Genomic DNA, 13,980 nt, shown 5'->3' on the forward strand with positions numbered 1-13,980 from the left:
CCAAATTCAGAGCATCAGAGTCCAACTCTGTCCAAATCACACTGTGATTAAAGGCACGTGTTAGGTCAACAGACAACTGCCATTGTTTGTTCAAGCCTCGTGCTGTCACCTCCATTTAGTTTCATAGTTTAGTTGCTGTAGTTGAATGATAGATGTTTCTTGATTTAAGTATTATTGATTATTGATCAATTTGCTAACATTAATAAATTCTATTATACTGTACAGAGCAGTTTTCTGTGATTATTATTATTTGTGCATGTGCTTTGTGGTAACTGCTAGTTGTGATAGTCAGTGCTCGGATTCATTTCCTTCACTGTTCCTTTAATATTAAATACCTTACAAATATCTACATTTAAAGTGAACACTTCTTTTGAGACTATTTTGCGGTCTAGTTATTGGTCCCTGATTCCAGGGTGGTGTCCCGTTTTATTGATTTAATTAATAATTGTATTATTAATATTAATAATTACTATTAGTAATTATTAATTGCCAATAACCACATCTGCCCTACCTTTGTTTCCCAACAGTGGTATTACAGGTTTAAAGGTTTATCATTTTATTCAGTTTTATCTGTCTAAGTGGAAACAGACAACTTGTACCACCCTAGCATTTCTAAAGTCTTATTGCATGGTGAAAGCAAGGTTTATAAGGATCCAACAGCTCAGCATCAGAACTTACTTAGGATCATTTTATGGAAATCAGATGAAATGCAGCTGGGCTCATTTACACCGATCAGCCACAACATTAAAACCACTGACAGGTGAAATGCTACAATGCAATGTTCTGCTGGGAAACCTGGGGAAAAAAGCTGAATTGATATGTGGAAAAGATGAGCACATCAGCGCGAGCACAGACCTGTGACTTGTGTTGGTGATGTTCATATTGCTGGTGATGAGTCCTTCTGCCATCTGCAGGGGCCGCTGGCTAGTGGCCTGGCTGGCATTGGCTATTTCACACTCTGCAGAGAAAGGGTCCGAGTGGTTTCCAAAGTGAATACCTTGGCTCTGTTTTAGAGAAGATAGCACAGTTATTGTTGGCTATATTTATGACAAATCAAATATGTTTTTGCAAGTTAGTACAAATACTTTACAAATCATTAATGAGACTGTCAGTAATATATTTGCATCACGCCTTATTTTGTTGTTGTCCTTGTGTTTTTATTTATCAGAAACACCATTGCTCACTTGAATAAAGCTTCAATAATGAGACTGTAATCGTATGTCCATAAAGATGGACACATAAGGGAATTAACAATAAAGTACTTGTTAAAAAGATAGGTCTTTGAGTAACTAGCCTGAAATTGTGGTAATACATGTTTTAATATAGCCTGATTAAAAGGGTTAGGGTTAAAAAGTAGTCTCCAACCATTCTGTGCACCCATGTGACGGCCACCTGCTCATTGTTTATGCTGCTTGTTGCTTATCCTGTTTGCTTTATTATGCAGCAGGCAGCCTGGGACCCAGGAGGCGGAGCCACCGCATAGTTGAAGAACCTGGGCCCTGTCTGCTTACTATAAATGCCCCACCTCTCATGACTGCCTCACTACTCTACTCTTCACTTCTCCCTCCACCAGTGCATTTTTGTTTGTTTGTTTTCCAGCCATCCAACACCCTTTGATCACACTACATCTTACGCTCATGCACACATGCACCCTCACCACTGATTTTACTGCTAAAACACACCCCACCTTATCCTCAGTTTCTTTTATGTTGCACATTGTCGTTTTGTTATATAAATTCCTTATTTGTTTTACATCAGCCACATCTTCTGCATTTTTGTCACAGCTTTAGAGCCAGAACGTGACAATCCATCAGAACAATTAAAATACAATTCCTTATTTTGTTATAGTGCTCATGTTCAAGGTGTGTAATTTTTTGTTCACTGTTGTTCTAGAAAACAAAATCCATTGAGATTCAAAATATCACTGTGGTGTTTGGAAGATATTGGCAGTGGGTGGGGTGCTGGTTAATGCTGTAAGTGACTATGCTTTCAAAGTAGAACAGTAGACAGAGAAGGGTGTTAAGCTGTTTGTAAATTCTGTGTCATTCCTTTCATGCTTCCCTCCCTCATTCCTGCTATTCATTCATGATTCAGTAATGTCCTGTTACCCTGAAGATACCCTCCACATCAGCTTCAGTAGCAGTTTGTTCCATTTCTTCTTCGTTCACAAGGTCTCCAGAGATGGCCCTATGGAGCTCTGGTGCTGCCTCCTCCTCAATGTTCCTCAGCCCTGCCTGATCGACACAGAGAAGATATGGTAAATGAAAAAAACAAAAACAAAATTCAATACATGACACTGCGTAGTCGTACCTATATTATTTTTTGCAAAAAACATTAGGTGTGAAGGACTTATATATGCATTTTGGTGGTTTTACATCATGTGGATTTTACTTTGCAGCATTTCAATTCTGTCAAAGTTGTTTTTATGTTCAGGGTGTGTGAAGACTAAATGAAGGGCAATGGAAAGGGCATCCACTGTGTTTGATCCTCTTGGGTCAAACCATTAGTAAAAACTGTTAAACTTATTGGACAGAAGCTACAGCAGCCTAAGAGGGCTGTTTTGATTGCACAGACTGGCAAATATTCAGAGATGCTGCCACCAAGGACAACAACGTCAAGGAATATAGTACATCATCAGTGACATCATACATTGATGATGGTGTGGCGATCACAAAGACAATAAAATTATCTCCTTAAAAGAAAGCTGGATGAATGGAGAGGTGAGGGCTCTATCAAGAGAAAAAAATATCTGCCAATCAGTCAGGTGACATGAAAGTGTGTTTCCCCACAGGATTTTGTGAGACTATGGTGAGTTGGCCATAGAGGACTGGCAGTCACCACAGCGAATGTGAGAAAAAATCCTGCTGAGAGTAAAGCCTCATTCAGACAGAATCAGGTGTGGCAGCAATTAGCCACAGGATCCTGTGGTGGTGTGGGAGTGAGTCAGCTTATCAAGCACCATTAAACAACAAAGGACAAGCCGCTATGTTGCTATATAGTATGGTTTAGACCTGCTCAAATTGGAAAGTGTCATGAGGTAACCTTAGTTGTGAATTGGTACTTCACAAAGAAAGTGATTGATTGCTCTGCTAGTGATTGTTTGTCCATATCGAAAGATTAAAAAAATAATAGTAAACAAATAGAATGTGAGGCATCTCATTACTGTAGGTTTTAAACTGGGGCACAGGGCCAAGTTAAAGCAACATTATGTAACTTTGTTTAACCTTAAAATAACAGCTTCATAATAATTTTGATTGCAGAGTGACTTGTAACAGGGTGAATGGTGTCCCTGGGACAGCAACTCTGCCCCCCTATCTCTTGTTTCTGCACCATGTAACTTCCGTGGGAAGGTAGGATCACAGAGTTACATGTTTACCTCAAGACACAAGTCTTCATTGTTATGACGTAATACGTTTTGTCTTTAGTTAAAACCTAAATTACGTCTGACAAATTATTAAAGACCTGGGATTTCTATTTACAACAGTAGTGTTGCACTCAAACTGTGGGGGGTGCCACATACGTAAAATGCCAATTTCTACATATTGTTGCTACAATTGACAACAAATAAAACATCACACAAAATCATTTCAATTGTGTTCTTCCTTTAGCATTTAGCCACGCTACAAGTGTGCCTGCAGCTGACCTGTCCTGCTCTGCCTCTGATCAGCAGGTCATGTCTTCACCATGGTAGGATACAGCATACTGAACCAACAGTGATTGTTTGGATCAACATATGAACAAAAAAATGATTTACTTTCAATTAATAACCAGGATGACCTACCATGACAGTATTTTAAACTGGGGGCCAAATTAATATGCATGAGACAATAGGTTACACTCAATTCATTGTGGTTTTGGTCATTCTTTCTGCTGGTCTGATGGCCACTGCAACATTACTACAGGTTGTGTTCTCCATTCACAGCCGGCTGCATTTTTTTTTTGTGTGTTATTTTTTGTTTGTTGTTTTGGTGTTTTGGGAAACTGGTTCTCTAATTGCTTTAAGAGGGAATCTCCTTTGCAGCCAGTATGAACAGGACAAACTATTCCAGGAAACAAAAATAATTTCCATGTACACATGGGCATGTGATTATTATATTTAGATCAAGAGATCTTAGATTTTTGGAAAAAAATACTTTTGCCAGGGTGAATCATTTATCCTACACAAAGTGTGATTCTTATTTTCTTTGTTGTTTATCTATTTGTTTTTATGACGTGAAACACTGAGATGTTGAAGTTGGGAAACTGAGCTCTAAGTGGAAAATAATTTCTTAATTTTCTCTCCCAATATACGATAAAAAGTTGTTGGTATTTAAATGTTCTCATCATATTGCAACTCTGATGGAGTCACTTTGAACATAACTATTTTGGAATTAAATCTAATCAAAAATCCAAATTATTTACTGAATACCCATACCATATCAAGTTCTTACCTGTATCTCATGAGTAGCATTTTTCTTGGTGGGATGGTAGCCATAGTACTCTTCCTGTCTCTTCTTCAATTTCCTGAAATAGTCCTGGATTAGAAAGGTGGCATAGAACTTTCCCACTGTCACCTCATCATCTGTTAAAACACAGAAAAGCATATCAAGTGTGTCCTGTCCAGTGGTCATTTTAAGACACCCGTGACTCATCAGGCTTAACTTCTTAAGGTGCGTAAGGTGAAAAAGTAAGCAATTGAATTTTGCATGTGGAACAACTGTATTATTGAGAGGAAGCAAACAAGACACAAGACACAATGCAATGCATATTTTCAACTTCAAAGAAAAAAAATGCACTAATCCTCAGGTTTTATCTTCATCAAACTGTTATGATTATTGTGTGTGTGTTGCAGGACCCAAAAGTGGACAACCAGAATGGAATAGGTTTAAAGGAATTTATTGAACAATTGTAGAGCACTGTAGAGGTGGAAGCTGCCAACTCAGGCTGTGGACCACTGGTGGAAAGGAGAGGCTCACAGCGGAGACTGTAGCAGCTCGGTGGGAACATTTGAGGGGGAGACAGCTGTGGTAGGAGAGGAGACACTGGTTGAGTGACTCACCAAAGGTCCTTGGTGTAATCATGGCTGGTGACAGAGGTGTGGGAGGCTGTATGGCAGTGTGGCTTGTGGAGATGAGGCTCAGGGGGCAATCAACATATGTTGTGGAGTTGAAAACAATCTGGCAACAACAGTAGAGCAGACCAGGGTATTTAGCCCTCCAGGGAAACCACGATCAGCCTCTGAAAGGCACCTCTGAAACACACAGCCAAAAAACACACACTAAGCGCAGAAAAACCCCACACAGCAAGTCCAAACCATGACAGTACCCCCCACCTCCTGGCACCCTACCAGGCTTGTGGGGGAACTCACGGTAAAAGCTCCTGCCCGAGACACCAGCTACAGAGGAGAGACATGGACTGTAGGGTGCACTTGTAGAGAGGATGGAAGTTTGAGGCGAACCACAGATGGATTCATAATTTTCTCAATTACAAAGGGTCCAATATAACGGGAAGCTAGGTTACATGAGTCCACTTGAAAGGGAAGATTGTGAGAAGACAGCCACAACTTCTGGCTGGGCTGGTACTGGGGAGCAGGGGAACAACAGGTCATCCAGGCTTTGATTCTGAATGGATGAGTGTGTGAGAGCAGCACGTGTAGTCCTCCATACCTCCTGACACCGGTCATGGGAAATTAGGTGAGAGAGAGCATCAGGTTTCACCTTATGGGATCCAGGATGACAAGAGGGTGAAGTTGAAATGACCAGCGGGCATGTCTAGGGTTGAGATGTTTAGCTGAGTGAAAACATTACAAGTTCTTGTGATCCTTGGACGGCCAGAACCAGCGCTGGTAACTCTCGATTACCAACGTCATAGTTCTGTTCAGCAGAAGATAGACGTTGAGAGAAAAAAGCGCAGGGATTGAGTTTTTGAGAGACGGAATTAAGTTGGTAGAGAACGGTTCCTACACCAGTCAGAGGCGTCCACTTCTACCACAAACTGTCGAGAGGGATCAGGATGCTTGAGCACAGGGGCACTGATAAATAGTTTTTTGAGTTGATGAAAAGCCGATGCAGCTCCCTCTGTCAATGTGAAGGGGGAACAGGTTGATGTCAGACTGGTGAGGGGTGCTGCTACTTTGCTATACTCACGGATATATCATTGATAAAAATGAGCAAAACCCAGGAAGCTATGGAGCTGTTTGCGAGCGGTAGGAGTGGGCCACTCTCCTATGGCTTGAATCTTAGCGGGGTCTGTCTGGAGCTGGCCATGCTCCACCATGTAGTGCAGGAAGTTGATGGCAGATGTATTGAACTCATACTCGGGTTTCAATACGTTGTTCTCCAGAAGCCTCTGGAGAGCTAACTGTACCTGTTGTGTGTGCTCCTCTAAGGTACAGGAAAAGATGAGGATGTCGTCCAAGTAAACAAACACAAAATGGTTGCGCATGTCACGGAGGATGTTGTTGATGAGGGCTTGAAACACAGTGGGGGCATTAGTCAGACCGAAGAGCATCACCAAATATTTAGAGTGTCCCAACGGAGAATTAAAGGCGGTCTTCCACTCTTCTCCCTTCTTGATCTGGACAAGATGATATTTGTTGCTGAGATCCAGCTTGGTGAAGAATCTTGCATGACAGAGAGGTTCAAAGGAGGGATCGATGAGGATATTTGTTCTTGATGTTGATGTCATTCAGACCACAGTAATCGATGCAAGGCCGTTGTGTCTTGTCTTTTCAAGCCACAAAGAAAAAGGAGGAGGAGAAGGAGAAAGAGGAGGAGGAGGAGGAAGCTATATATATAGAGAGAGAGTGACACAGCTTGCAGCTTGTGGGGACAGAAAACAAAAACAAAAGTTAGAGAAATGCAAGGTTAATCAGAATAAACAGATTGTTTCTCATCGGCAGGACAATGTGAATTCTAATACTATAGGTAACTCATTGAGACTGAGACTAACCCACTGAAGGAGCTAGCAATCGAAGTCAAGGACTAATTAAAGGCTAAGTCAAAGAAGTAAGCTTTCAGTTTAGATTTAAAGGCGTCAATAGAACCAGATTGTCTGATGTCAGCTGGGAGGTTATTCCAGAGGAAGGGGGCACGATAGGAAAAAGCCCTGCAGCCAGCTGACTTCTTCTTAACCCTGGGAACCGTTAGGAGCCCTGAATTTTGAGAGCGTAATGCACGAGTTGGAATATATGGTATAATAAGATCTGACATGTACGACTTGGTTAAAGTTTTCAGCAAAGAGCCAGCCATGTCTCTCCCCTCACAGACCTTATGACTGCACTGCTGACCTTCTTCCAGATGCATAACTCTAACCCTAACCCAGCAAAAGCAAAACTAAACAAAGTACAAACCAGGATGACATGAGGGATACAGGAAGAATGCAGGTACAACCTGAGCAGAAAACAGGACCGAGGAACTGATGTGAAAACACGGGAGATGCAGAACGAAAATAGACAAACCAACAAAGACTAAAGGAAAAACACAGACTTAAATACACAAGGGCTTATGAACTTATGAAACGAGCGTACACACATAAAGACAAGACAAAGATAAAGACAGGAAGTGGAAAGTAAAACATGACACATAATTACAATAATGTACCTTATTTTACTTGTACTTGTGTGAGTTTTCATATCCTAAAACAATATGTAATAGGCACTCAACCAGAAGAAAGTTTGTGGGTGAACGGTTCTTGATCAGAGTAGAATCCAAAATGACTCCAGGTGTTAATTCTCCAGAGGGTCTGGCTCTAATCCAGACTCTCTAGCTGGCTCTAAGCAGCTGAGCAGCAGCTCTTGCCCCCCGCTCTGCTTGGCCCTCCACACTCCGTAACATTTTTTGTTTTGATTTGATAAAGAGCCCCCTAATGGCAGATGTTACATACAGTATTGTATGTTTAACGTTCCAGACTTTACGTAAACATGAATTTTGTTCACATTCCTGTGGAATATGGACTTCTATGACACGTATACTTAATCACACTTTATCCACCTGACAGGATCCTTATTTTGTAGTATAACTTTTTAATATCCTACTTTTCTTTAATACCTTGTAAAAGTTGAAAATCATTATCTTCAGACATTCAGTTAATTGTTGTTGCAGGTTATTTTTAGTACTACATTTTTATTCAAATTCAGGTCACATGGCACAGCAATCAGAATCCATAATCAATACCACAAACATTATATCTGACTCGCATGGCCATTTTATCATTGTCTCTGGGTCCCTTTACTATAAACCCATATGCACCAAACTGGGAGAAATGAGAAATATGTGGGAAAAGTTATCTCATTCATATGTGATTTTTGGAGGAGCCCTAAACTGTGTGATTAATCATGCCCTAGACCGTTCCAACCCTAAGACAAAAATCCCCTCTAAAATGGCTAAAACTTTGTTTGCATTTATGGACCAAATTGAACGGACTTGGTAAATGGACTTGCATTTCTATAGCGCTTTTATCCTGTAAACTGACCGCTCAAAGCGCTTTACAACACTTGTCATATTCACCCATTCACACACACATTCATACACTGATAACAGAGGCTGCCATGCAAGGTGCCAACCTGCTCATCAGGAGCAATTTGGGGTTCAGTATCTTGCTCAAGGATACTTGACTATAGCTGAGCTATTGCCGCTCCCATGGATGTATTGATCTATGGCGTTTTCATCCTAATGTTAAAGATTTCATCATTCATACAACAGAATCCATTCCTTTTTCATCAACAGTACATCACTTGTTTTTTTTTTAATCTCACCATGCTCCTGTAATACTACAGTAGATCTTTCTTTTCCACTTAAAGGTTCAATATACAACATTCAGCCTCACTAGATGCCAGGAAACAACTATTTGCTATGTAAAGATGTGGTGGAGTAGACGTCCTGAACAGACAGTGAAGTCACACTCCCTCTCTCTGTGTGTTATTATTATTGCGCTTTAATGTTTTTTGTTTTGGAGCCTGGCTGTGTGTGCATGTTAGTGCATGTGAGCCCCTCCCTTCGGAACTATTGGCCCGCCCAGTTTATAGATACAGCCAGCAGGGATGTGTGTGTATTCTGACTTATGCCACTTTTGGGGACAAACACTGCATTTGCATGAAAATACCTAACCGTCAACACTTCAAGAGTAGTGGGCAAAGATTTTTGTGGGAAAGGGAGAGGGAAGGTATGGCCGACACTCCGTTTTGTTTTGGTTTAACATGCTGGTGCTGAACTGTGACCACCAGTGGTTCTCAATTTGGCATTTAGGATCTTTAACTACTCTGAGTGCGCTCCATGGAAACTTGATACTACACACTGTGAAATGATTTCAGCAGCCATCGATAACTTTTGGAAACGAATAAGAAAGACACTGTTTCTCCATCCCTGTTCTATCAGGCTTTAAAATCGGTAAGGGGGGGGGATTATCTCATACATTTCAAAGCTAAGGAGGCTAGGAGGCTAGAACAAGAAAAAATTCTTGAATCAATAATTGACATAGACCATCAATACTACGTTTCCCCAACATCAGAACTATACAAAAGTGGACTTCCGGCGAGGTGATGGCAGCATAGTGCAACGGGTTCCCGACAGCAACAAAGATGGCCGATAAAACTTGAATTTATTAAAAGAAATATCAAAGCAAGTTGACTATGCCCATCAGAAAGGGGAAGAAAAGTCTTGCACAAAGTAAAAAACAAGACGACGAAGAAGGTCAACTGCCACAAGCTAGTAGCATTAGCAACATGGAGGCCAATATGCAGCCGGATGGCGATTCGGGGCCAACCCGTGAGAATAAACTGGACTTAATATTGAAAGAGCTATGAGAATTCAGGAAGGACTCCAGTCAGCAACTAAATGGCATACAAGAGGATATTGGTAGAATCAACGGGAGAGTGGAAGAAGCGGAGGAATGAATCAACGCAGCCGAGACCTGTATCCAGTCGTCTGAGGATGTTTTGTTGGAACTGGTGAAGCGCAAGATACAAACAGAGGCTAAATTGACTGATTTAGAGGAGCGCTTGCATCGTGACAATGTCAGAATACATGGGGTTAAAGAAGGAGCTGAAGAAAGCATGGCATCAGTGATTACTTTCGTGGAAGATCTGCTGTTAAAAGGCTTGGAGCTCCCTTCTTCTACAGCGCTAAATATAGAGAGAGCACACCGGGCACTCGCCTTGAAACCTCCGACTGAAGCCCCGCCAAGATCAATCATGGTCAAGTTCTCAAGCTACAGACTGAAGGAGGAGGTCATTAAAATAGCCTGGCAGAAGAAGGGATTTGACTTCCAGGGCAAAAGGATACATCTGGACCATGACTACGCACCAGAAATGCTGCGGAAATGGAGGGAGCATGCAGAAGCCAAAGTTATGCTGAAGGAAAGAAATATAAGGTTTCAGACTCCATTCCTGGCCAGACAGTGTTTTACAATGAAGGTACAGTGATTTACAAATTGGCAGAAGAAGCAACGGCGGACATGGCAGAGAGGGGGATATCGGTGACGGTTCTGAAAAAAACATCTTCCCTCCTGGACCAGATAGCCCAACTGACTTGAAGCCGGGAAAACACAAGCTCCAGAAGAGGCTTCATGGAATGGCTCCAGGCTTTCCGTCACTGAGACACTTGATAAGTATCGTCAATATACTTTTGCTGTAACAGAAATAGCATACATATTGTTATAACATTCTCTAGTGATCTTTATCAGTGCGGTGAATAATGTTATTGGACAGATCCTATTATCAAACATATTCCCCTACATGACACTGATTTCATCAGCAAGATGAGAGTAAGGGCATATGGAGGACAGGTTTTGAGGTCGGGACCCCCTCTACTGGACACCATGGACCTACTTATCAGTTGGAAGGCTGAAGAGGGCCCTCTTTCACTGCCAGGAGGAAGAGACTTTCCCCCTGTACTCACATTCCATCAGAGTCAGGAGGCTAGTAAAGAGGTCTTAATATTGGAAGTCAATGTAGTTATTTGTGATCAAGTTGACTATTTTGTTACTGTGTTACAGGTTAATGATTTTGTTTTTTGTAGTTTGTGCTATTGTTCTTTACAGCACCAGGAGTGTAAGATGTGACTTAGGTATAGGCATACAGGGGCTTAAAACAAAGACACAAAATGCAAAGTATTAAGTCAACTAAAATAATCACGTACAATGTCAATGGGCTGGGAAATCCAATCAAGAGGAGCAAGGTTATGACAAAATTAAAGAGGGAAGAATATGGAATTTGCTTTTATTTGCACTTTGTTGTAGTTTTGCAACCAGTAAACACTGGCTGTCGCATCTTCAGTGTCTTTGGGCCCGATTTCCCTTGTTAGATCCATGAACTTTACAAGTGAAAATAGCCACATGATCGTTTGGTAGGTATTGTCAGAGTCCCAGGACGGTATTGCTGCTTTTTTTTCTGAAATTCTGTAAATCGTTACATCCCAAACAATTAATTTTATATAATTATACCTATCCCTCAAACTTAATTGCATTTTTCAGTCACTAATAAATTCCCGTGCCAGGGCTGAAGCACACCCTGACTCAGGAATGCAAGGGCCCATTCATCGCTACTTTAAATTTTTATTAAGATTAGTGATGGTCATTCCATTTGACCATTTTGACACACCCCTGAATTTTCAAGTGTTTTGGACACTGCAGGAAGCAGGTCACTGTTACTTCCTGTATCCACTATGTGGAACTAGAGAAAACTGAGTAATTACACATTAGGTTTATGGATGTCATGGACAGACCGCACCATGAAAACATCACGTAAATGGTTGTCAGACAAGGCTTATATTCTGTTGCCAGTAGGTGGCGCAATGACTATACCTCCTAATTGGTATCTAGGAGTGTTTAGGGTGGAACTCAGATCAATATTATTTGGAAAGATTGAACTATTTACATAGAAGTTTTAACAACTTCCTGTTTCATGGCAAATAATGCTACTGCATCAGCATGCAATGAGAACACACGGTGAAAACCTTGTCTGATTAGAAGAGACGGCGGCTTATCTACACTGTGTTCCAAATTATTATGCAAATACAATTTCACTTAAACAAACATTTGATTTTTAGTTTTTCAATGAACGTTTTCAATTGTGCTGCTTCTCCTGTCTGTTTAGATCACTGACATCAATCTCAGACAGGTTTGGTAATTAGTTTGCCAGGTGAGGTTGTTCCACATTATTAAGCAAGTCACAGGTTTCATGCAATATGGGGGGAAAAAAAGGATCTTTCTGCAGATGAAAAGCGTGCAATAGTGCAGTATCTTTCAAAAGGCATGAAAACATTGGATATTTCACGAAAAATGAAGAGAGATCATCGTACTGTGAAAAGATTTGTGTGTGATTCAGAGCACAGACGGGTTCGTTCAGATAAAGGCGTATTAAGGAAAGTTTCTGTAAGAAAAATTCATCGTATTAAGAGAGCGGCTGTGAAAAAGCCACTGATGAGTAGCAAACAGGTATTTGAAGCTGCTGGTGCCTCTGGAGTCCCAAGAACCTCTCGATGCAGGATCCTCCAGAGGCTTGCTGATGTGTATAAAGCTGTATTTCGGCCACCCTTAACCAATACCCACAAGGAGAAACGATTGCAGTGGGCTCAGAAATACATAAAGGCTCATTTTCAAAAAGTTTTATTCACTGATGAATGCCGTGCTACACTGGATGGTCCAGATGGATGGAGTTCTGGATGGTTGGTGGATGGCCACCATGTCCCAACAAGGCTGCGACGTCAGCAAGGAGGTGGCGGAGTGATGTTTTGGGCTGGAATCATGGGAAGTGAGTTGGTAGGCCCCTTTAGGGTGCCTGAAGGTGTCAGAATGACCTTTGCAAAATATGTGGCGTTCCTAACTGCCCATTTCCTGCCATGGTATAAAAAGAAGAACCGTGCCTTCCGGAGTAAAATAATTTTCATGCACCATCCCATGCTGTGAAAAAATACCATTGAGGCCTTGGCTGTTATGGGCATAAAGGGAGAAAAAATAATGGTGTGGCCACCATCATCCCCTGACCTCAACCCTATTGAGAACCTGTGGAGCATCCTTAAAAGGAAGCTCTATGAGGGTGGCCGGCAGTTTACCTCAAAACAGCAGCTCTGGGAGGCAATTCTGGCATTCTCAAAGGAAATACAGGCAAAAACTGTACATGGACTTACAAGTTCAATGGATGAGATTTGTTAAGGTGATGTCAAAGAAGGGCTCCTATGTTAATATGTAACTTGATCTGTAACAATGTTTTTGATTGAAATTGCTTTGATTTTAGAAAAATTATCTCCTAATGCAAAAAAACATGACAGATTTCTGTTTTTCAATCCTTTTCTTCTGTTTTGCATAATAATTTGGAACACTGCATTTGGAGTTATTTTGCAAAAAATGTCATTGTCATCATTGGTAATTTTGTTTAATAAAATCCAGATTACAATATAATTGTTGAGGAAAGAAAAAATCCTATTGACTGCCAATTGTGTATACTATTTAGGGAAAAAAAGAACAAAAACAGTATATGCATAATAATTTGGAACACAGTGTAGAAGTCTGACCGAGTTTATCAGTGGCTCAAAACCATGACAACCCGGCATTGAGTCCAGGAGAAAGAGCTGCAGTCCTACACACTCCTCTGCGCTTCTTTTAGAGCAGTTGCCCACCCATAACCCCCACAGAGACTGTGTCTGTCCTCGGACCACTTAAGTGAATTTGAAAAAAAGGAGTTTCACATAAAAACACTACAACTGATGTGGTGGACTTTAGATCTCTGTCATCCAAAGCTCTTATAGGTAATGATTTAATATCAGATCATAATATTGATTTATTCTGTCTCACTGAAACCTGGTTGTGTAATGATGCATATGTCAGCCTTAATGAATCCACTGCTTCCAGTCATATTAATACTTGCATTCCTTGAGACACCAGCAGAGGAGGTGGAGTTTCAACCATATTTGACTCAAGCCGAATAATTACCCTAACCCCAGGTTTCTTTTCACCACTGTAGCCACACTGAGAGTCATACCTCTATTGATCCTTGTATTCCTATAA

At 41.0% G+C, this 13,980-nt stretch overlaps 1 protein-coding gene across 1 annotated transcript in view; it reads right to left on the reverse strand.

The window, feature by feature from the left end:
* The window catches only part of LOC140997980 (dihydropyridine-sensitive L-type skeletal muscle calcium channel subunit alpha-1-like), a 238,979-nt gene that overhangs the window by 21,132 nt on the left and 203,867 nt on the right, over positions 1–13,980 (reverse strand). The window contains exons 39-41 of the mRNA XM_073468075.1: positions 4,431–4,561; positions 2,109–2,234; positions 863–1,004 (exon numbers count right to left, since the gene is read on the reverse strand). Of these exons, the coding sequence (XP_073324176.1) occupies positions 863–1,004; positions 2,109–2,234; positions 4,431–4,561 (399 nt within the window). The remainder of the gene's footprint in view (positions 1–862; positions 1,005–2,108; positions 2,235–4,430; positions 4,562–13,980) is intronic.

The sequence above is a fragment of the Pagrus major genome, chromosome 6, assembly GCF_040436345.1.
Source record: "Pagrus major chromosome 6, Pma_NU_1.0".
Taxonomy (NCBI): domain Eukaryota; kingdom Metazoa; phylum Chordata; class Actinopteri; order Spariformes; family Sparidae; genus Pagrus; species Pagrus major.